At 44.0% G+C, this 24,917-nt stretch overlaps 1 protein-coding gene across 2 annotated transcripts; it reads left to right on the top strand.

Annotated features, from left to right (window-relative positions):
* The first annotated feature begins 4,554 nt into the window (after positions 1–4,554).
* Positions 4,555–24,741, top strand: LOC143285224 (uncharacterized). 2 transcript variants are annotated; one of them, XM_076592470.1, is made up of 10 exons: positions 4,555–4,839; positions 5,844–6,012; positions 8,702–8,850; positions 12,449–12,566; positions 14,069–14,127; positions 15,702–15,818; positions 17,659–17,745; positions 18,437–18,503; positions 21,494–21,580; positions 24,151–24,741. In XM_076592470.1, exons 1-10 carry the CDS (start codon positions 4,702–4,704, stop codon positions 24,213–24,215), a joined length of 1,056 nt encoding a protein of 351 aa, XP_076448585.1. In that variant the 5' UTR covers positions 4,555–4,701; the 3' UTR covers positions 24,216–24,741. The 2 variants fall into 2 exon arrangements, with proteins under 2 accessions (XP_076448585.1, XP_076448586.1); XM_076592471.1 differs by lacking the exons at positions 21,494–21,580; positions 24,151–24,741 and adding an exon at positions 21,159–21,259.
* The last annotated feature ends 176 nt before the right edge of the window (positions 24,742–24,917 follow it).

Raw genomic sequence — 24,917 nt, forward strand, 5'->3', positions numbered from 1 at the left:
CATCACACAAAGACCAGCAGATATGGTAGAGTAAAGATTCCAATCCCTGCTGGAATCGAACCCGAAGACGATCGCTTCCTATAGTCGGGAGTTCTGAAACCACTGGGCCACCGCCGGCTCCACTGCCAGCCGTTTACGTTCAGTTACTAGCGGGAGGTCGCGGGGAGGCAAAGGAAATCAATCGTTCCGTGCGTGACTTTAGCCAGAGAAAACCTGGCTGGCTCTTTAATCCTCGCTTCCTTGTGAGTTATCCACAAGGTGACCGGCCACTCGACCACTGTTTCAGAGCTGTCCTCGAGTCGCTCTGATAAGAATACGTACGTACATACAGGTCAATATGTGTGCGGGGTATAAATTGCACTTGTCCACTTTTGTATATATTATGTATATATTTTTCTTTTTCTTTTTAAAACATAGCTAATCCTTGTCCGTATCGTGGTAATCCGTGAAGCACACACACACACACACACACACAAACGTGCGTGTATATATATGTGTCAGTGTGTGTGTGTTGTGTGTGTGTGTGTGTGTGTGGGGGGGGGTTACATTATATATATATATATATATATATATATATATAAAGAGAGAGAGAGAGAGAGAGAGAGATCTGCAGTGTGATGATGTATCAGGACAGCCAATATAAAATACCGCAAATGTTCAGCCAGGTTACTGAACACAAGGGCGCCATTGTAACACTGAGATTTGGTTAGGCCGATGGAGGGGGGGGGGGGGGCGGGAGAGGGGGGGGGGGACTAGTGCTCCAGTGTACACCCTTAATCAGGGTTCGAGACTCCGTTTCGGCATGATCGGGGTTGTCCTTGCACTTTACCCTGACTTTCCTCAATGATCTATGAAACTGAATTTAAATTTTTTTTTAAAAATTTAAAAAAAGGGCGCGTGGTGGGGAGGGGGAGGGGTTGCGAGGCGGGGGGAGGGGGGGCGTGCATAGACCTGGGGGAACACTGACCTAGGGGAACACTAGAGCTTAGTGGGGGAACATAGATTTGTGGGAAATAGATCTGGGGAGACTCAGACCTGGCGTACCTGAAGTAAACGTGAGGGAATCTAGATCTGGGAGAACACAGACCTGTGGGAACATAGACCTGGGAGAACATGGACATTAGGGAACTTAGTTGGGGGGGGGGATTTGACCAGGGAGAACATAGAACTGGGGAGTGTAGACCTAGAGGCACATGAACACGAGGGAACATAGACCTGGGAGAACACAGACCTGGGGGAAAGTAGACCAGGGGGAACATGGAGACCTGGGGGAACGGCTACAACCCGCTATTGCCGCGGCCCGTTGTTGCCGCGGCCCGCTATTGCCGCGGCCAGTTGTTGCCGAAGCCCTTTTTTTCTTTTGGTTGGTCTTTTTTTAATGTTTTTAAAAAAAATTTCATTATGTACATTAATTTTTATTGACGAGAAAATCTCTTACACAAGGAGAAAGGACGACCCCCAGCGGAAGTTATAATTCGTCAGGAAGGATTTATTCGCTGAACAAGAATAGAAGAGTAAAAGCAAACAAAAGACAAAACATAAGAAAAGTATAGAGAAATGCATAGATCAAATGAAAGTGAAAGTTAGAGGAATTATGACATGAAATGATATTTTTAATTGTGAAACAAAACAACAATCTTGTTTGCATCGTTGTCTTATAAATCAAGAAAATTAATCTGGATTCGTCACATTATGTTCAACACACATTCAGGTGTCATCACATATTAAAAGCCAAAAAAAGGGGGGAGGGACAAAAACAAGGGGGTGGGGGTGGGGGACAAATAAAACTAAAAAAAGAAATAAAACGTTCGTAACGTACCACGCTTTCTCAAGAAGACAATTTTACACCAAAAAAAAAATCAAAAGAAAGTGCACTAACGTGTTGTTGGAACACAAAATACCATACCTTATTCAAACTGCTGTAGCAAGGTCAAGGTCAAGGTCAAGGTTCAAGATTTCAATGTGAAATCCAAAATCGTTGCGGCAACAACGGGCCGCGGCAATAGCGGGTTGCGGCAACAACGGGCCGCGGCAATAGCGGGTTGCGGCAATAGCGGGTTGACCCCGGGGGAACGTAGAACTCAGAAAGAACACAGACCTGGGGGAACATAATAGTCCTGAGGGACGTATGTCTGGGGGGAACTCAGACCTCGGGAAACTGAGGTAGACATGGGTGAACATAGAGACCACGGGGAACATTGACTCCGTCCCCGCGCGGCTGGGCGGGGGAATGGGGAACATATGTCTCAGTGGGCCGGGAAACAGACCTGGGGAAAACGTATATCTGGAGAGAGGGGGCGACGAGGCGGTGGGTGGGGGGGAGGGGTGCGGGGGGGGGGGGGGTGCATAGGCCCGGGGGAAAAACTGGAGATGACTTGGGGGAACATAGACCTTAGGGGACATGGACCTCAGTGGGGGGGTTTGGGGGGCGGGGGGGGAGGCGGGCAGTGGGGGGGATAATTATCAGTATAGGGACGATCAGTCGATCCACTCTCCACCAACCTCCACTGACTCAGCATTGAGGCGCTGCTGAGAATCAAACCATGCATGGACCTCCGAGAACCGCTGAACAGGAGCCTAAGTTCTTGCATGGCTGTTGCGCCCGTTAGTTGCTTGTATGATTTCTTGTTTGCACTATTTTGTACATGTGTGAAGTGCATTCTTCTCATTTCTTGTCAGTCCAAGTTTCCTCCTCGAAAGTTCTTCGTCGTCGTAATCGTCATCTTCTTCATTCTTCTTATCTGCCTCCTTCGTCATCTCCCCGTCTCCTGCTCTTTCTTCTCGATCCACTGGAAACAAACACAGATGATTGAATAAGTCTTTCAGTTCAGAACGACGCAATCTTGACGGGTGTGCCGCTCTTCCTCGACAGTGTGACAATCAAGAGAATAAGGGAGTGTATTCAGATGAGACATATCGTGACATGATCGCCACGTTTATTTCCCTTCGCTGTCAAGACAAGACAAGACAAATTCTTTATTTCGAGGATAATAGATAAGCACTGGTGTGCTATTTTACATCCAATCCCCGCCCTGAATAGGGTCTACACTACACAATCTTTAATAAAATGAAAGCATTGCTGTCAGTGCAACCAGCTTTACATGGTACACGCCGCAACAATTGGTAAAGTTTTCAGCCAGAGAAAACGCCCGCGCGTACGCACACACAGACACACCACACACGCACGCACGCGCGCGCACACACACCATCAAGCTCAATAGCTCTGTGACACACACACACACACACCGCCGCGGCACAGGCTCACTGGCAGCCGGGGTGACACTGACACACACGTCACGAAGTGACATACACACACACACCGGCACATGACACACACACACTGACGCACATTGTGGCAAGCACACACGCGCATACACCGACAACTCACAACTTGACAAACAAACACACATGCTGACACACAACACACCGCAGATAGACACACACAGACAGTCACCCTCATGAGGCGAGGGCCAGTGGACAGACACTGAGACACAGACATACACACAGACTAAACACAAGAACTCGGATCACCATCACTGACACACTGGCACCTAAGATATTATCGGCACCTTCCCATCATCGCCGCTCGCGTCACTCAGTCACACACACACACCGTGGCACACACACACACACACACACACGTACGTACACGGACATACACACACTGTGACACACACACACGGCCGCACGGCACACCGTGCGCACACACACTGACACAGTCACACCTTCCTTTGCCTGTGTGTGCCTATTTTTCTTCGTTTTTTCTTTAGGTTCCGGCTTTTTTTCTGCTTGTGCCTTTTTTTTTTTCTTTTTTTTTATGTTGTCACTTTTCAGGGCGGGGTATATGGATGTGAAAAAAGCCCACCATGTGCAGTAGTGCTTATCCATTATAGGGCCTCGGACATAAGGATTTTGTCTTCTGTCTCTCCCTTATCCCTTCTTCCCCCACCCCCCTCTCCATCCTCCCCCCCCCCCCCCAACCCCCACTCTACTTTGTTCCCCCTTACTTGTCAAATATGACGGAGTGGAAAGGCATAACTTTGTAAAACTGGCTACTTCTACAACTACAACAACAACCGACATTATGAGTTCTTAGTAAATGAGAAGAAAGAAAAGTTAAGACGCAGGAACTAAACATGACAGATCAATACAATGCACACGCTTACAGGTTTCAAGGAATCACGGGAAAAGACCATGAAAGAAATGTGCGGTCAGTTGTCACAGATGTCATCGGCAAATAGCCTGCAAAACAACTCTGTCGCAGACGAACAGTTAAAAAGTGGACGCACTTTTGATTTGGAGACTGGCTGTTCCACTGAAGTTCGCAACTCGTTGTGCATTCTCTGTTGTACATTTTTGAACGGGTATTTGATTTTTGTTCTGCATTCTTTTGTTGTTGTTGTTCAGATTTTGGGCAATTTCTTACCAAACGGACGAAGATAAACAACATTATTCTCTCGCCAGCCGTTTTAACAACAATTAAGATGATTCCAAACTCCAAACCGTGGTTAAGTTTCCATTTCTAAAAATAGCAAATAAACACACACACAGTCACATGACTTGAAGGAAGAGCGATGGTCACACTTTGTTGTGTGGGAAGAACAATGCTTCTTGATGACAAGCATGTGAACACAATGGAATGCAGTCTTGAGACTGAGCACGCATTCAAGTGAGTCGCGTTCTGACAAACTGCAGACAGCCATGGCATCAACAGGTGGTGATGCACCGAATCCTACCCCTCCTGTGCCTTCCGAAGAACGACTGAACGAGTCAACCGATTATTCCAAGTATGGAATCACAGACGCGCCAAAACCAACAAAAACGACAGCACTGGGAAGGGTATGTAGACCTTCGAAAAACAGTTTTTAGATTTTGGTATTCATTTTTCGGATTCTCAAAAGAGACTGACTGTGTTGTCATTGGGGTCACTGATCAGATTGTATTCGTTTCCCAGGACTGTAATGTGTGTGTGTGTGTGTGTGTGTGTGTGTGTGTGTTTCATGTAATTGCCCTTTGTTGATAAGGTCTTTGTCAAGTTTTTGATTATTGTTCTTGGAACATACTGGTAAATGATACCACTGATACCACACAACGATAAATGAATAGACAAAAACAAAAGGTGTGTGTTGTGCATTGTATGCATGTGTGTACAGTGTAGCAACTAATATTCCGGCTGCCCTTGCTCTGTCTGGGGAAGGAGAGATGGAGTGAAAAGTATCATAGTTCACATGCATGTTTGCTCTAGCTGGGGAGAGCACCCCAATGTTCACACACAGTAATCTGTTGTAACAAGAAAGGAATTACAGTTCACTGTAATACACTACAGTACATTACACTACAGTGCACATTGTACTATGCTACACTACAATACGATATGTGATAGACAACACTACACTACATTACACTACATTACACTACACTACACTACACTACGTGGAGTTGAACTGTTAGACGTTTGAGGCCAGGATAGGCTTGTTCATCTTTCTGTAGGTTAAAAAAAAATCACTTTTGGTGGCATGCTTGGACTCCCTTGTGAAGCTTAGTGGATTGTACAGTGAGGGCAGGGTGGCCTAGTGTGTGTCAAGTCTTTTCTTGAAGGTTGAGACTGTTAGTGCCGTTACAATCGTGTCTGGCCAATTGTTCCCTGAGTTTACAGCTCATTCTACACTGCACTACACTACACTGTACTATGATGTGATGAGATGCCATACAGTACAATGCATTATGACACAATCCAATCCAATCCAGTCCAGTCCAGTCCAGTACAATACAAATTACAATATAATTCAATACAACGCAACGCAACATACAACACAGCGTAAAACAACCAATGTATTGTGCAGACGAAAACGGTGGCTGGCCTGAGAGGCAGAGAGTGGCTGTTCCTGGCCATCTCCGTGGTGAACATCGTGACAGCGGGGGCACTGACGCTGGTGCGACTAGTGCAGGTGGTGCAGGACGAGCCCAAATCTGTGGACCTCTCCTTCACCATCCTGCTGCTGGTCAATGCAGGTGGGCTTCTCTTCCTCATGGCTGTGTTCTGATGAGGAGGAGGATGTTGATGATATGATAGTCTCGTTCATTTATTTATTTATAGTCTGTTCATCTGAGATGATGATATTAGACTGAAAATATGATAGTCATGTCCTTGGTGATGATATGATAGTCGTGTCCTTGGTGATATGATAGTCAGTCGTGTCTGACTATGACCATCAGAACAGCAGAGGAGGCAACTGTTGTCCTGACTATCTGGGCTAGAATTTGATTACAGTGGAGAGTGTCTTGCCCCAAGTTACATCCCCACTCTCTCGGCCAAGAGGGTTTTAGGACAGTTGGATGGTTCCCAAACGCCAACAATCTCCCAAGGCTGCAGCACTAAGAGCCAGTGCAATTTTGCCTCCTAGTTTGAGAGTCATAGCCCTTCACAAAAGACTAAGCTGAAAGTGTAAATGATTTCCCATTGGATTGGAGAAACCATTAATAAAACAGCTCTCACTTTGCTGTTGGCCCAACTGTAAACTTATGTGAATCTGTGCCCAACTGTAAACTTGTGTCAGTCTGTGATATAAGCTGAGTGTTTGAAAATGATGATAATATTGCGTCACCTGACTCGTCTTCGCCATTCTGCTGCTGGTCAAACGCAGGTACACCCCTCATCCTCAGAGATGCCATCTACTGTATTTTGTTACGCTCCATTGCAGTTGGTTCCAATTTTATGCAACGTCAAAATTATTTCGACAATTTCATTTTCAACTACATAGCATGGTCACATGCTTTCCTGCCGTAACATTACCTAGATGCCTCTAGATCTATCGATCCCGAGGCCAAGGCAGTCACTACTAACCTTGGTCTCCTGTGATGATGCTCAGCTAATCACGTGTGTTTACATTGAAACAGCATTGAGTGGACCAATCAGCTTAATCGTTTGCCCTGAACAAGAGAGAACGTGGCTGAATCAAGTTGCATCTCAGTCAAACATCATCTGTGCCCATTTTCTAATGTGGCTTGGAGTCTGAGTGTTCAGACTACCAAATTCAGAATGTTCCTACCAAATTTCCTGATTGGTCCAACGAACACTTGACAGCGGTTGGCATCTCTGCATCCTGATGCCTGTGTTCTGTTGACGATGATGGTGAGAATATTAATTCATTCCACTCCAGTATAAGTATTCTCATACCAACACACTATTCTAATTTTCTTTTCAATCGCCAAAGACGTGGAACAAGCTCCCTGATAACATCCGTCATTCTGGTTCCCTCGCATCTTTTAAATCTCGTCTCAAAACTCGCCTTTTCCCTCAGCAATAAGTTCAATTGTGGCAGGTCCACTTCCTTTGCGTTAGCTGTGCTTGACTATATGTGTATACATATGTATGTGTACATAACTACATGCATGTATATGAATGTGTATTGTGTGTGCGTGTGCGTGTGTTTATATAAGTTTGTACCTATGTGTGTGTATGTGTTAGGGTAGCTGTTAGATACATATGTATGTTAAAATGTATGTATGCAGTGTGTGTGTGTGTGTGTGTGTGTGTGTGTGTAGTCACATTTTGGTGTGTGTATGTAACATAGATATGATGTATTACGTTAACAAAAGCGTTTTTGTAAAGCACCTAGAGCAGATTTCTGGATAGTGTGCTCTATAAGTATCCATTATTATTAGTAGTAGTAGTATTAATTCTTGCGTGGTACAGTTGGCGTTTTTAAAGTGAAACATTTACGCATTCTAGAAGCATGAAAATGAAGCTCTGTTCAATCGAATAAATCAGCAATTCTCCGTAAGTTTGTGCCGTTTTAGTGAACTCTTTTTTTGTTTTTTCAATGCAGTGGTCTCATAGAGTGCACCCCACTTTACCCTCCACTGAAATCATCATGTAGTGTGTGCACCTGTGGGTGGGTGCTTATTCTGTTTGTGCGCAAGCGTGTGTGTATGCGCTGTATCTATGCGTGTGTGCGTGTATGTGCATCATTAGGGCATATTTTGTGTGTGTGTGTGTATGTCTCTGTGTGCATGTGTGTGTGTGTGTGTGTGTGTGTGACTGACTGTTCATATCTGCAGTTTGTGGTATTGTCTTGGTGTGCATCGATACACATTATATATTTGTTGTTTTTTTCATGTGCGGAGGTATGTTAATATTGTATACAATTGTAAATGTATTGTTTCATGTGAGGCCCTTAGAGCCCATAATACAAAGAGTTTGCACCATACAAGTACTATCATTTACTGTCTGTTGTTATTATTATTATCATCATTATTATTATTATTACTATTATTATTATGTCACCTGACGGGTGCAATAGCCAAGTGGTTAAAGCTTTGCACTTTCAATCTGAGGGTCCCGGGTTCGAATCTTGGTAACAGCACCTAGTGGGTAAAGGGTGGAGATATTTCTGATCTCCCAGGTCAACATTATGTGCAGACCTGCTTGTGCCTGAACCCCTTTCATGTATATACACAAGCAGGAGATCAAACACGCACATTAAAGATCCTGTAATCCATGTCAGCATTCACTGGGTTATGGAAACAAGAACATACCCAGCATGCACACCCCCGAAAATGGAGTATGGCTGTCTACATGGCGGGGTAAAAAGGATAATGCATATAAAAGCCCACTCGTGTACATTCAAGTGAATGTGGGAGTTGCAGCCCATGAACGAAGAAGATGATTTATGTGTCCACCCCTGTCTGTCTGTCGCAGCGTTCTGTATGTTCTACGTGGTGCACGGGGTGCTGAGAGAGCGTGTCTACGAGCTGTACGCCCTCATGGTGGCCATCTTCATCGTTCTCATGTACTGCATCTTGGAGTACGCCTTCTTCAACCCCTCCCATCGCACCGATATCAAACTGGTCAGTGTCTGAACTGAAGCTTGTGAACATGCTACACACACTGTAAACGTATGATTGTATATTTATCACTTTTTTGTCACGACAGATTTCTCTGTGTGAAATTCGGGCTGCTCTCCCCAGGGAGAGTGCGTGGCTACACCGAGAGCGCCACCCATTTTTGTGTGTGTTTTTTTTCTTGCCGGCAATTTTCTTTGTTTTCCTATCGAAGTGGACTTTTCAACAGAATTTGGCCAGGAACAACCCTTTTAATTCTGTGGGTTCTTTTACGTGTGCTAAGTGCATGCTGCACACGGGACCTTGTTTTATCGTCTCATCTGAATAACTAGCCTCCAGACCACCACTCAAGGTCTAGTGCAGGAGAAGTTACTGGCGAATTTGGGATTTGAACCAGTGCACTGAGACTCTCTGGCTTCCTGGGCGGATGCGTTACCTCCAGGCCAACACTTCACAGAAGAGCAGTGGAAGCAGCTACCGTGCTGACTATCTGGGCTGGAGTTTGATTGTAGTGGAGAGTGTCTTGCCCAAGTCACATCCCCACTCTCTTGGCCATCAAAGCTTTAGGGCGGTCAGTGTTGGGACGGTCCCCAAAAGCCAACTCGCCCCCCAAGGTTGCAGCAGTAGGAGCCAGCGCAGTCTTTCCTCCGAGTTTGAGACAAGTTGTGGTCCTTCACAAACGACTAAGCTGTAAATGATTTCCCGTTGCAGTGGGGAAACCATCGATGATGAACCTCTCACTTAGCCTCTTAGCCCAGTTGTAAGCTCATGCCTACCTCTGATATAAGCTGAACATTGAGGCTGCACACTGCACACGCCATGCACGAGTGCACACACACACACACACACACACACACATCAACCACACACACACACACACACACACACACACACTTACACACACACACACACACACACACACCAACCACACACACACACACACACACCAACCACACACACACACACACACACACACACACACACACACACACACACACACACACATATACACACACCAACCACATACACACAAACATGCATCATATTGCATGGAGATCAAACTGGTGAGTTGAGAACCTTGTCGACACAGGCTGTTCTGTTGTGTTCACTGATGAGTAAGTGATTGTGATACAGGATACAGGCACACAGACACGCATGCATGTGCCCACATATAGACACACACACACACACAGACACACACACTCACACACACACACACACACACACACACACACACACACACAAACTCATGCACAAGCCCCTCCTCACCCACCTCCCTTCCTCTCACTCCTGGAACACAGATCAAAGGAAAATTTTTTTTTTTTTTAAATGCATGGACATTTTTTTCTTCTTCACTTTAAATGGCTAAATAGTGGAGTAAAACAGCATAGTTAAGCAAATCCTCTAAGTCTAGCCATTACAAAATGACAAAGCAAAAAAAAAAAAAAAAAAAAAAAAAATCTGAAGTATATATATATTATTTTTGAAAACCCACACATACATGAAAAGGATAGAGGAAAAATGTCTGATGCAACATTACACTTTCGATGACAGCAGAGTAGTTATTGTACAAATTGTGGATCATGCCTTGGTTTCCGATAATGTTGCTATGAAAATATGACGCTGTGATGTCTGTGAAGTTTTCAAACCTTGCAGCTGTTGCCTCAAAGGCAGCTACAGCGGCCAATAGTCCTGAAATACATATGTAACTTTTAAGCCTATTTTTTTGGGGGGGGGGAGGGTGTTAAATGTAGCTCATCAGAGTTTTGATCATAGGGCCCAACCTATACTCATGGATACCTTGGACAAGGCTCAGAAGTATATATCATTTCTTTACCATCTGTCATCCACCATCTCTCTCTTCCCCTCCTTCCTCCACCCCCCCCCCCACCAAGGCCCCCCCTCCCCAAAAACAACAAACAAAAAAAACAAACAAAAATGTGAATTAGCCTCCAGGTATTATTCATCAATGGTAAAGAGGTACCCTGTATCTTTAAACAACAACAACAACAAAACACAGTAGAGTTCATGGGTTTTTCTCTGTGTGATAGTCAGTCCTGTCCGACTATGATCACCGGAACAGCAGAGGAGGCATCTGCTGTCCTATCTGGGCTAGAATTTATAGCGGAGAGTGTCTTGGAGGGTTTGAGTTACAGTTAATGTTGGGATGGTTCCCAAAGGCCAACTTGCCCCCCAAGGTTGCAGCACTAAGAGGCAGTGCAATTTTGCCTCCTAGTTTGAGAGGCATACTCCTTCACGAAAGACTAAGTTTTAAACGATTTCTCATTGCGGTGGAGAAACCATTGATCATACTGCTCTCACTTTGCTGTTGGCCAGATTGTAAGCTTATGTCATTCTATATATAAGCCAATACTGGATTTTTCGAAGCATGCACAGTAGTAGATGCCTTCATTGAAACGTAGACTGAAAGAAGTGAAAGTGAAATTCAAAAAAGAAAAGGAGAGCATGAAAACTGCTGTAATTTGTGTGCTTTTGGGGTGACTGGCCTTTCTTTTTTCTTTCTTTTTTTGTTGTTGTTGTTGTTGCCCTGGCTCTCTGCAGTGTTCATTTTGACAACTTATTAATGTGGTTGTACCTTTCGCTTAAACTGTGGCTGACCTGAGCTTCAGTTTCAGCTGACTGGAAAATCAAGTGTTTAAGATAAGATAAGAAAAGAATAACTTTATTATCTCCAACTGGAGAAATTTGGTCAGGTGCATTATCACAACATAGACAAGTAAACTACATGGGGACCATAACTGTAAAAGTCAACAACAGCTTTTACTAATATTACGAAGATACAAATGAAAAAAAATATCACATACACTGTTTCATACATACATCAACACACTGCAGGTAATAACTAGTATTCTTAATGTAAAAACAGAAAGAATTAAGAAACATTATTTGAATATAATTATAAACATAGCCTACTATACTGTGCACATTGATTATAATAGACAGATAAGATAAGAATAAAGATAAATTGCGGAAAACCGCAACCAGATAATCAGCACACACCTGCACCCCCCCACCCCACCCCCACCCACCCCACACACGCGGATTACTTTAGTCATTTGGAAGGAACAATGACCTGAGGTCCCATGTTCAACAAGCACTCGGAGCACTGAAAAAGATCCCATGGCGATATAAGTGTTGTCCTGTGGTTGAATTCTGTTGATGAATTCCACTCGGATAGGTACACATTATAAAATGATGCATAAACTCAAGGGCTCAATGTGCTGGGTGATGCTGCTGGTCAGACATTTGCCTAGCAGGTAAGGTGTAGCATGTATGGATTTGTCCAAACGCAGTGACGCCTCCTTGAGAAACTGGAACTGACTCGGTTTCAGCTGTCTAAAGGGTGCAAAAGCCAAATGAATAAAGTGTTAGATTTTCAGTCTGCGGGTCTGGGTTCAATCCCAGTATTTGCGCACAGTGTAGATTCTCCCAGCTGCCCAGGTCGGCAGATATCCAGTATACACATACAAAAGAGAAAAAAAAATCAAATTCACACATTAATCCCTGTCAGTGTTGAGTGGTTTATGGAAATGCAAACATACAGTCAGCTTGGCTGGAAACAAGATGATTTGATTTGATTCAGGCCCGTCTGATCGTGGCGTGCATCATGGCGCCTCCCAACATCGTCATTGCCTGGCTGGTGTCCAGAGAGTTTGGCTTTCTGGAGTTCCGCATAGTCGGCGCTTCGCAGTTTCTGCAGAGTGAGTTTGTGTGTGTGTGTGTGTGTGTGTGTGTGTGTGTGTGTGTGTGAGGGGAGGTGAGGATGGAGGGGGGGGAGGTTGTGGGGTGTGGGTGGGGAGGCGAGGGGAGGAGGGGGGGTTGTGTGTGTGTGTGTGTGTGTGTGTGTGTTTTTGTGGATGTTAATAGTTAATGGAGTTGGGTTTTGTGAGTTGTTCTTCATTCATTGATTTTATGTCTGTTCACTCAGAGCATTTTTAGCTTAAAAAAAAAAAAAAGAAGAATAAAAATAAAAAGATTAAACGAAGGGGGAGAGGGGTAGAAGGTGGGTGTTAGTTCAATGAACTGGATATGGGAAATGTGGCCGGAGTGGATATGTTGAGTGTGTGTGTATGTATGTGTACATGCATACACGCATATGTGTGATTGGGTTTTGTATGTAGTTTTTAGCTGGTTGTGTATGAACACGGCAGCAGTTAACCCATTTCATCCCAAGTAAAACTGAAGCCTTTCACCACACCAAGTAATTTTCAAGCATTTGAAGGTTGAGAGAGGGTCGAGTCAGAAGAATAATCGGCAGAATTTTTGTGAATGGATTGTAGTAAAATTTGGTGTGCCTGTTGTAAAGTGATTGTAGTCAGATTTGGTGTGCCTGTTGTAAAGTGATTGTTGAAGCATGTATGAAGTATAGTATGAACTGAATAGATAATGGTAAGTCGTTGGTTTTGTTTGATTTTGTTTTCTCCCTTGCATGGGATGTTATTGTCTTCTCTTGAACATCATCACCACCATAATAGTTCCATTCTATTTCTACTCACTTGTTAGTTTTTGCTATGACAAAAAAAAACCCAAAACAGACTGAACACCATGGAAGTGACTCAGCAGCAGTGCAGGGTCTCCTCTGGTGTGTGGCCTCCTGGCGACCTAACATCGATGGTTCCCTGTGGACTGCCTACGCTGGAACTGCGAAGGACGAACCCGGGTGTGGCCATGTATGGGGGAATCTAAATGAGCGGTGTGGGAGTAATGCCACTGAAACGGTGCAGATGATGGGGCAGCAAAAAAACAAACAAACAAAAAACACAACAAAAACCAAAACCAAAACAGATGTGCCCATACTATTTCGATTTCTGTACCATAGTTAGATCTTCATAGGCTTTCTGGTTACATAGGTGCTGTTTTTCCAACTTCAGCTGGGTTTGTTCATGTTTCGTAACTACTGTTCCTCTAGGATTTTCTAAATTCTTTGTTTGGCTTGCCATAAACGGATGGTATGGATCACATGTATTCACACAGAATGCAGTACACCTGAAGATAGATTATACCTATCATAACGGTGGGAATTAAAAAAAGAAAAGAAAAAGCTGCATATGCAAAATATCCCCCCAGAAACTACAACAGAGCAGATCTTCAGCTGTGAAGTTTGCTTCCAGTCAATGAAAAGAAGATCAGATAAAAATGTGAAGACATCTGGGATTTTGTTATTTGTGTGTCTGATGAAATGAAACGATGTTTTTTGTTGCAGGTCTGTATCGACAAGCAGCCATCTTCTCATGCCTCCTGAAATTTGATCTTCAGGCGACAGTGAGTTAAATTTGAATGTCAGTGACATGTAATTGTGTGTGTGAGTGTGCATGGGGGGGTGGGATGTGGGGGGGCGGGGGTGGGGGTGGGTGGGGGAATGTGGGGGGGTGTGGGGGGGGTGTCTGTATGTGCATGTACAGTTCCAGCTTTCACCACTGCTACAACTCTTTGTCATTACCTCCGCTCAGTACTGTGACAATCACAGCTACCACTGTTTTTGTTTTTTTTCCAAGGGTCTGTTCTCTATTATATCTTGAGCGCATAGTAATTTGAGGTATTATTGTCATTGGTCACATTATCACAAAAGAATTGAAAAAAACAAAAACAAAAAAAAACAAACCCAAAGCCATTATCATAATCAGAATGAAATTATTGTTTTCTTATATATATTGTAGCATATAGGTTATTTGTCCAGATAAGGTGATGCCTCATATAGAAAGTGAATCTAAAACTTATGGTGCTGTTGACTGTATCAAATGTATGGAATAAAAGAACGCTGATGGCTATCATGTATATATTAAAAAAAATAAAAAATAAAAAATAAACACACACACACTGATAATTCCTTTTGCATGCAGATCTGTCTTGTGGTGCCGGTGATTGTCAGATAAGTGAAATATAAAAGAATTTAAAAAAAATTTTTAAATGCTGGTAGCCGTTGTATAAAAAAAAAAACTCCTCCCCCATCCCCACACCCCCCTGACCATCAATCAATCAGTGATGACTTGCTCTGCAAACTCCTCCCCCATCCTCACACCCCCTTGACCGGCAATCCAATCAGTGATGACTTGCTCTGCAAACTCCTCCCCCATCCCCACACCCCCCCTGGCCGGCAGTCCAATCAGTGATGACTTGCTCTGCAAACTCCTCCCCCATCCCCACACCCCCCTGACTGGCAATCCAATCAGTGATGACTTGCTCTGCAAACTCCTCCCCCATCCCCACACCCCCCCTGACTGGCAATCCAATCAGTGATGACTTGCTCTGCAAACTCCTCCCCCATCCTCACACCCCCTTGACTGGCAATCCAATCAGTGATGACTTGCTCTGCAAACTCCTCCCCCATCCCCACACCCCCCCTGACTGGCAATCCAATCAGTGATGACTTGCTCTGCAAACTCCTCCCCCATCCCCACACCCCCCTGACCGGCAATCCAATCAGTGATGACTTGCTCTGCAAACTCCTCCCCCATCCCCACACCCCCCCTGACCGGCAATCCAATCAGTGATGACTTGCTCTGCAAACTCCTCCCCCATCCCCACACCCCCTCTGACCGGCAATCCAATCAGTGATGACTTGCTCTGCAAACTCCTCCCCCATCCACACACACACACCCCTGACCGGCAATCCAATCAGTGATGACTTGCTCTGCAAACTCCTCCCCCATCCCCACACCCCCCCTGACCGGCAATCCAATCAGTGATGACTTGCTCTGCAAACTCCTCCCCCATCCCCACACCCCCTCTGACCGGCAATCCAATCAGTGATGACTTGCTCTGCAAACTCCTCCCCCATCCCCACCCCCCCACCCCCGACCGGCAATCCAATCAGTGATGACTTGCTCTGCCTGCAGATGAGTCTGGTGGTTCTGGCACTGGAGGACGGGACGTCGGTGTCGCTGCTGGAGTGGGTGTCAGTAGGCGTGGGGGTGCCCTTCTCCATCCTCTGGTGCCTGCTGGGATGGGTCATGGTAATGCGCGCCTCGCTTCCACACTTATCGCTCACACGTGCACGTTATGTTCTGACTCCGACGCTCATGCATGCACGTTATGTTTTTCATACTGACTCGTATGTGTGCATCACATTTACACACTTATACTCGTGTGTGCAAGCAGGCACATGTACGAACACACATGCATGCGTACACAAACATGCATATTGACACACACACACACACATATGCATACACACATATGCATTGCTGTCAGTCACTTATTGAAGGTGTATTTTTCTCTGCCAGTTGAGGACAGAATGAAGGCACAGGGTATATTTGCTTTTGCTGTCGATCACTTTTTGAAGATCAATGTGTTTTTTTTCTTTCTTTTTGACAGCCAGTTGAGACGAGAATCGAAGCACGGGGCGATAACTTTTTCTGTCAATCACGTTTTGAAGATGTGTACATGAATTTCTTCTGCTGTTTGGTTGACAGCCAAGTAGAGAATGGAGGCATGGGGCAGTCACATTTGCTGTCAGTCACGTTTTAAAGATGTATGTATTTTTGTTCTTTTTCTTTTTTTTTTTTTTTTTTTTTTTTGCTGCCCCATCATCTGCACTGTTTCAATGGAATTACTCCCACACCGCTCATTTAGATTTCCCCCATACACAGCCACACCCGGGTTCGTCCGTCGCAGTTCCAGCGTTGGCAGTCCACAGGGAACCATCAGTGTTATGTCGCCAGGAGGCCACACACCAGAGGAGACCATGCACTGCTGCTGAGTCACTTTGGTGGTGTTCAGTGGTGCCTGTTCTGATCTAACGTATTTAGGACACCACCTACTAAGCCCCCTACTAACGACAATAATGGCTTAGTCGCGGAGCCAGACTGAGTGAGCGTCCCTCCCAGAGTGGAGACCGCCACCACGTCCCTCAAACAACAGCCCCCCATGAATCTGCCGACACTGACGACATTGACAGGACTCGCCCCAAGCATGGAAGTGGAGGGGTGTCGAAACTGAGGTCACCATGAGAGCAGGGCATGAAAGGCCACAGACTTTGAGACTGTTTTGTTTATATTGATGATGATGTTCTTTCTTTCCGGCCGCCAGTTGAGGAGAGAATGGAGACATGGAGCAATCGCTTTTTCTGTCCATCACTTTTTGAAGTTGTAAACAAGTTTTTTTGTTCTGTCTTTTTTGTCTGCCAACTGAGGGGAGAATGGAAGGACAGGGCGATTGTTTTTGCTGTCAGTCACTTTTTGAAGATGTACAGGTTTTTGTTCTTCTGTTTGGTTCAAACACTTGACTGTTGGCCGCCGTTTTTCTCTGTCTCAGGACCTTGCAATTGGAATGAACTTCCTCTTTCGCTTCGTCAAGTCTCCACACTCAGCTCTTTCAAGTCTGGCCTTAAAACCCACCTCTTCCCAAAATAGCCTCCCTTGCCTGCCTCTTCCTTGTCTTTAGTTTCTACAGTTTTAGAGTTATGCATGCGTGTGAATGACTGGTGCGAAAGCGCTTTGATTTGTCTCTGCACAAGATTCAGCGCTGTATAAATAGCATTATTATTATTATTATTATTATTATTGGTTGACAGTTGAGGAGAGACTGGCTTGTGCAGGGCAATCATTTTGCTATCGATCACTTTTTGAAGATGTATGTGTTATGTTCATTCTTTTTGTCTGCCATTGAGGAGAGAGTGGAAGTACGAGGCGATTACTTTTGTTGTCAGTCACATTTTGAAGATGTATTCGTATTTTTGTTCTGTCTTTTTGTCTGCCAGTTGAGGAGAGAATGGAGGCACGAGGCGATTACTTTTGTTGGCAATCACTTTTTGAAGATGTATTCGTATTTTTGTTCTGTCTTTTTGTCTGCCAGTTGAGGAGAGAATGGAGGCACGGAGCGATCGCTTTTGCCGTCATCGGCCTTGCCAAGCCTGGTTACTATGTGTACAAGGTGGTGGAGGTGAGTGGACTGGTGATGATTGTGATGAGGAGGATGAAAGGGCCCAGAGTGTCGGCGAATCGATTGCGATCGCGCCTTAATTTTAGCGCGATCGCCCGGTCGAGCTACATAATTATGTGACCTGAGACATAATTTGACAAATAACAAGAACGCCAGAGAATCGACAGACATACGAAAAAACTTAGCCATATGAAGAGCACAGGAACAGGAGTCATGATGGCTGCCGGAAAAAGAGGGCGCTAACTAGCGGGACAAAGGGGAGGTTACTTACTTCCGGGAGGTTATCGGCCGTAGTTACTTTCGTTTTCTCCGCATAGGCGGATAGTAGTTTGCACAGGACAGGAATGTCAGACCTCTGCCAGAGTCTGCACTAGTTGGGTCACAGTAAGTATGTTATTTAAACGTAATTTTAGATAGAAAACATTAGATAGATAACATTAAGAATACACAAATAACATCAGGAATAGATCAAGAATACACAGATGACACCAAGAGTGCACAGATATTGATCGTAGCTACATAAAACCGAACTACATAATCATTTGTGTATGCCCACTTGGGTTCTTTTTGTTTGTTATATCTTTTGACACCTTTTGTTTTTACGGTGTGTGTAAAAGTTGCATGTCTGTAATGTTTGGATGCTCCCTCTGTGCGTACATGAAATCAACTCCTAGCATTGCCTTGTCGTCAGGTGTACACAGAGATCTTACAGGACACAGAGCCCAGTACCACCCTGACCTACTCGCTGCTGGCTGCTGGTAAGAACTCGCATTTTCTCCACACCGGGGTTAGGTCAGTCCTTAGGTGCCGCTTCACATGCTGTGTTGGTAGTTTGTGATATCAGATCATAGCGACCCCCAAAAACTGAGTATGGCTGCCTGCATGGCGGGGTAAAAAGGGTCATTCATGTAAAAGCCCAGTCATGTGCATACGAATGAACGTGGGAGTTGCAGTCCACGAACGAAGAAGAAGCAGAAAATCTATGTTGGTAGCTTGTGACATCAAAGGCCTGACTAAACGCGTTGGGTTATGCTGCTGGTCAGGCATCTGCTTGGCAGATGTGGTGTAGCGTATATGGATTTGACCGAACGCAGTGATGCCTCCTTGAGCTACTGATACTGATACTGACATCAAAAACATATTGATGTGGCAGATGAAAAGAAATATTGTAGTGATATATAATGATAATGATGATAATAATGATGATAATAATAATGTACATTTGTATAGCGCCCTCGCTAAGAGCTCAGGGCGTGTTCACTCACTCATTCACTCATTCCCTGGACTGCTGGGGTCGTTGGGGGGACATGAGGAAGATGTCATAGCTCGCCACGCCGTTCTGTTGGCAGCTGTCGTGAGGAGATCTGGCATCGTCATTTTGGTCCATTCCTTGACGTTGTCGGACGCGTTACGTGAAAGAAAAAGTTACAAATTACAGGAGTGATTCATGACCACTCCTCCATCCCCCTTCCCACCTCTCCCTCTCTCATTTGTCGTGCATACAAAGTGAGCTGACAGGCATGGTTAGTGTTGGAGGAGAAGGAAACCGAGAGTGCTTACAGACAGGTTTTGATAAGATGAGGTTTTTTGACTCACTTGTGTAAACTTTAACATTGGACATTTTCTCTGCAAATACTTTGTCAGTTGACACCAAATTAGGCACAAAAATAGGAAAAATTCAGTTCTTTCCAATCATCTTGTTTAAAACAATATTGCACCTCTGGGATGGGCACCAAAAAAAAAAAAAAAAAAATGAAGCCTAATTATATGCAAACTGCTTTTACTGTTATATTTTTTGTATTCTCTAAACTTGGCACTTTGATCTGATATTCTGACACAACAACAAGAGCAGTCATTACCATTTTTTGTTCAAACAGGAACTTCTTTTGCTAAGCATGGAAGTTTTATTTATTTTGCAAACTTTTTTAGTGCAGATAGTTAAAAAGGGAAATTACTCTGTAATTAATGCTAGGGGACTTAATTTGCCAGTGAGTCTTGTTTTTTTTTTTAGTGTAGAGCGAAAGGCAGAGATGGAATCTGGCCAGTACGACGATAAGAAATTAACTGAATAGTCAATGACACAGGCGTATCATTGGGTTTTTTGTACATGAACATGTCTGTACTTGTGCCCGATTTTCATTTCCAACTGTTTTCTGTTTTTGTTTTTCCAACAAACGGGATGAGTATTGATGGAGTTTTCAGCCCAGATATAGCCCTGTAAGCAGTAATGATCATGATGATGATTATGATGACGCATCAGTGTCATTAATGATGTCAGTGTAATGATGTTCTAGCAATGATAGCTGGTGTGGATGAAACTGATGTATGAACTGCATATGATGATGGTGATGATTATGATGACAACGCATCAGTGTCATTGATGTCTGCGTGATGATGTTCTTGCGATGATAGCTGGTGTGGATGATACTGATGTATGAGATGCAGATAATGATGTTCCAGAGACAATAGCCCTGTTCATCCTCCCTTCGGGGGTGAAGAACAGAAAGGAGGAGTCTGTGATGTGCAGACTGCATGCGGGGCACACTTTTTTTTTTTTTTTACTCATTCTTACTTGTTGAAGGGGGAAGAGGCCCCTCGATGTATTCCCTGTGATGAGCCTCTCACTGTGAAACACGTGCTCCTTGACTGTTGGGATCTGCATGACGTTAGACACAGACATTACACGGCAGTTTCTTTGAAGACCTTGTTTCGTGATGTCCCTCCCTGGGTGCTGATGGACTTCTTGAAAGAAGTGAACATTTTTAATCAGATTTGAAGGTTTTAAACTATGGAAGGTTTTTTAAACTTTGAGTGGAAGGCTTAAAGTGGTGACTTGTTTTTATTGTTTGCTTTTTTACCCTTGTAGTAGGTATTAACGTGGTGATAGCCTTGAGATGGCCTTAGTGGTCGGCGAGGCTCTAAGCACCATTTCATTTCAGCCCTGTTCATGTGGATGATACTGATGCATGAACTGTAGATGATGATGACGTTGTTGATGATGACGATGATGATGTTGTTCCAGTGACGATAGCCCTGTTCGTGTGGATGATACTGATGTATGAACTGCAGATGATGATGATGATGACGATGATAACGTTCCAGTGAGGATAGCCCTATTTGTGTGGATCATACTGATGAATGAACTGCAGATGATGATGTTGTTCCAGTGATGATAGCCCTGTTCGTGTAGATGATACTGATGTATGAACTGTTGATGATGACGATGACGATGATGATGTTGTTCTAGTGACGATAGCCCTGTTCGTGTGGATGATACTGATGTATGAACTGCAGATGATGATGATGATGATGATGATGATGATAATCCCATGATGATAGCCCTATTTGTGTGGATCATACTGATGAATGAACTGCAGATGATGATGATGACGATGACGATGTTAACGTTCCAGTGACGATAGCCCTGTTCGTGTGGATCATACTGATGTATGAACTGCTGATGGTGATGATGACGATGACGTTGTTAACGTTCCAGTGACGATAGCCCTGTTCGTGTGGATCATACTGATGTATGAACTGCTGATGGTGATGATGACGATGACGTTGTTAACGTTCCAGTGACGATAGCCCTGTTCGTGTGGATCATACTGATGTATGAACTGCTGATGGTGATGATGATGATGATGACGATGTTAACGTTCCAGTGACGATAGCCCTGTTCGTGTGGATCATACTGATGTATGAACTGCTGATGGTGATGATGACGATGACGATGTTAACGTTCCAGTGACGATAGCCCTGTTCGTGTGGATCATACTGATGTATGAACTGCTGATGGTGTACAAGAACTTTGGCAAGGGGCTGAAAGAACGCAGTGAGTTCTGATTCATTTGTTATTCACCACGCTGACGTTTGTGATTTTAGACTCCAGATAAGTAAAAGATCAAATGAAATATTTTGAACATTTGTTTAGTCTAAATTATCCAACTACTGGAACAAACTAGACCATTATATAATCACTGACTTGAAAGAATAGACTGTCTATGCCTTTTTCACCAGATGATTGTGTGTGCATGTTTCAGTGTGTGTTAGCATGTGTTAATGTGTGTGTGTGTCTGTGTGTGTGTAAATCCTGTAATTACTGTGTTGAAAGAATACTGTCCTATGCCTTTTTCATCAGATGTGTGTTTGTGTGAACAGGAAATTGCCCTGTTATATTTCTAACAAGTGATCGACTGAAATCTCACTGATGTTGGGGATTGGGTGAACAGTAAACAGTATACACGTGCTGTAACTTTTCGTCTTTTAAAAAAGACAAAAACAGACAAACTCCAAACCATCATGGCTTAGTGCTTCTGTCATGACTTGCTGATTAGCTACCATTGAATGAATAATCCAGAGAGCCTTTTTTTTTGTTGCTGAAATTTGTGCAGAGACAAACCAAAGCTCTTCCACAACAGACATTAGCACACATGTATTGGTGGTGGTGTGTGTCCATCGAGATCGATGATGACCATCGTTGTCATCCAGCTGGGGGATGGGGGGAGGGTGGTGGTGGGGTGGGGGGGAGGATGCTCATGAATCTATCTGTGAATGCGCAGATGGCTGAATAGTCCAATCTGCGCACGAAATGTTCGCTGACAGTTGGGGCAGACAAAGACAGGCATACCATTGCCCGTGACTTTCTGGCCTGCCTCTTCTGAACAGCTGCAGCAGTCCTGTTGGCCTCGCAGAACTTGGCGCCTTTATGCACAGCAGCGCGCCATTTGTCACGGTCCACTGCAGATTCCTCCCAGGAGTCAGGGTTGATATCAAACGCTTTCAGAGAGACTTTCAGACCGTCTCTGAAGCGCTTCTTAAGACCTCCGTCATGACGCATGTATAAATCACAAACTGAATCACAAGAGATGAAAGACAAAACGCTTTTTAAATACTTGTGTACATGAGGATGGAGACACTGTTCATGGAAAAAAGATAGAGAGGGGAGAGAGGGAGGAGGTATATTTTGCAGGCCAGACTTGAAATGTCCTTTGGTGAATGCTTATTTATTTAACACAACTGTTTAACACAACTGCGAGTGAATGACTGGTGCGAAAGTGCTTTGATTTGTCTCTGCACAAGATTCAGCGCTATATAAATACCATTATTATTATTATTAGCTGCCTGAATCAGACAGAAAAAGGCAGGGAAGGGAGGTATATTTGAAAGAGGTTTGTGTTCAGGCCAGACTTGAAAGCTGTTAGATATGGTGGATGTTTATTTACAAGACTTGTTGCCAGTTGCTTGAATTAAAGAGATGGAGGAAGGTGAGGGTGCCCCCTGTGGGGATGGTGGGGGTGACTGTTGCCAGTTGCTTGAATTAAAGAGATGGAGGAAGGTGAGGGTGCCCCTGTGGGGATGATGGGGGTGACTGTTGCCAGTTGCTTGAATTAAAGAGATGGAGGAAGGTGAGGGTGCCCCTGTGGGGATGCTGGGGGTCTTTCAGTATAAATAGCATCCCCCCGCTTTCTGGAAATTCTGTGCTAGAAATGTCCTCTTTTCTGTTAATCTCTTTGTTTCTGCATTTTTTCTGTCTTCACTGTTGTCTCCTTTTTCAGCCTTCCCAGTTCATTTACCCTTTCTTTTTTTTCAAGCAAGCCTTGACACTTTTTTTTTCTCTTTTCCGCAGTCTGTGATGTATTATCTGTGCTGTTTCGCTCTGGTGATCAGGTAGTGAGATGTAAACACTGGGATGGGCACTAGCTGCCCATTCTGCAGTGTTGTTTGCCTATTGGGACTTTTTAATGTATTTTTTGTTTGGCTTTGAAGAATTTTTTTTCTTCCTTTTTTACGATTTTTTGTAATCTGGGGATGGTAAATTAAGCGGAATGGCTGGCGTCCTCAGCATGGCCTAGTCTTAATTGCCATAAGGAGCTAAATGGTTGGGATACTGTGTCGTGAACAGAACTGTTTTGTGGGTTTGTCTTAGTGGGTTTTTTTTTTTTTTTTGTAGTTGTGACAGTTTTGTGTTGATGCGATAGAGCATTTGTATGGTTTGACTGTCCTGATATGGCCCTGTGTGGTTGGCTGGACTATAAGCAACAAGAATAAGAATTGGGAAGGGGAAGGAGAAGGTGTAATGAAAAGGGGTGTGTTTTTAGCCGTACTTGAAAGCTGTTTATTATGGCGAATGTTTATTGATACAAGTGTTAGCCAGTTGCCTGAATTACACAGAGGAAGGAAGGTTTGTTGGAAAGAGGTGTGTTTGTAGGCCAGACTTGAAAGCTGTTTATTATGGCGAATGTTTATTGATACAAGTGTTAGCCAGTTGCCTGAATTACACAGAGGAAGGAAGGTTTGTTGGAAAGAGGTGTGTTTGTAGGCTAGACTTGAAAGCGGTTACGTATGTTGAATGACTTTATTAACATGACTGTTGGCAGTTGCTTGATTTTTGTTGTTGATCAGCCAAAGATGTCCTGGCAACCGAGACCACCGGCCTGCTCTCGTCCAACACCAGGTGGCGCCCCTGAGAGATACGGACATTTCACAGACAAGATGGACAGCTGATCATAACCAAAAACGTCTATTTTCTGTGTTTTTTTTGTAATGGATTGATTGTTTGACTTGGATACTTATATATACAGCGCCTCTGATCTCCTTTGGTCAGAGATCAAGCTCTAAGTGCTTTAAGAAACATGAAGTGCACACACACACACACACACACACACACACACACACACACACACACACACACTGATGCACACTCCTGCAGAATAAAAGAACAATCTAAGCCATCGTTCCTCCTACTAATGAAAGAGACATAATCACTCTTGTTTCATCACTTTTAGAAATGTTGAAGAAAACTGAAAGCTGTTCTGCTGGCTGGCTCTCCCCGTTGTGCTTTCCATTATTCTTTCTTGTTTGCTGAAAAGGAATGGATTAGAATGCTTGTATTTCATTGTTATGGATTACATTTTTGCATGTTTTTTTTTGTGTGTGTGTGTTTGTTTTTTGTTGTTTTCTTTTGTTTGTTTGGGTGTTGTTTTTTTTGTTTTTTTTTTTAACAAATTATTGATCAAACAACAACCAAAAAAAGTGCAGTTGAGAGTACTCTAGGTGCTGAGAGCCTAACTCAGGTTTGTGTAAGCCCCCCCCCCCCCCCACCCCCCCCACATACCCCCCTCAAAAAAAGATAACCGCAAAAAAAAAAACACGCAAAAAAAACAACAACA

Source organism: Babylonia areolata, chromosome 8 (genome assembly GCF_041734735.1).
Source record: "Babylonia areolata isolate BAREFJ2019XMU chromosome 8, ASM4173473v1, whole genome shotgun sequence".
Taxonomy (NCBI): domain Eukaryota; kingdom Metazoa; phylum Mollusca; class Gastropoda; order Neogastropoda; family Buccinidae; genus Babylonia; species Babylonia areolata.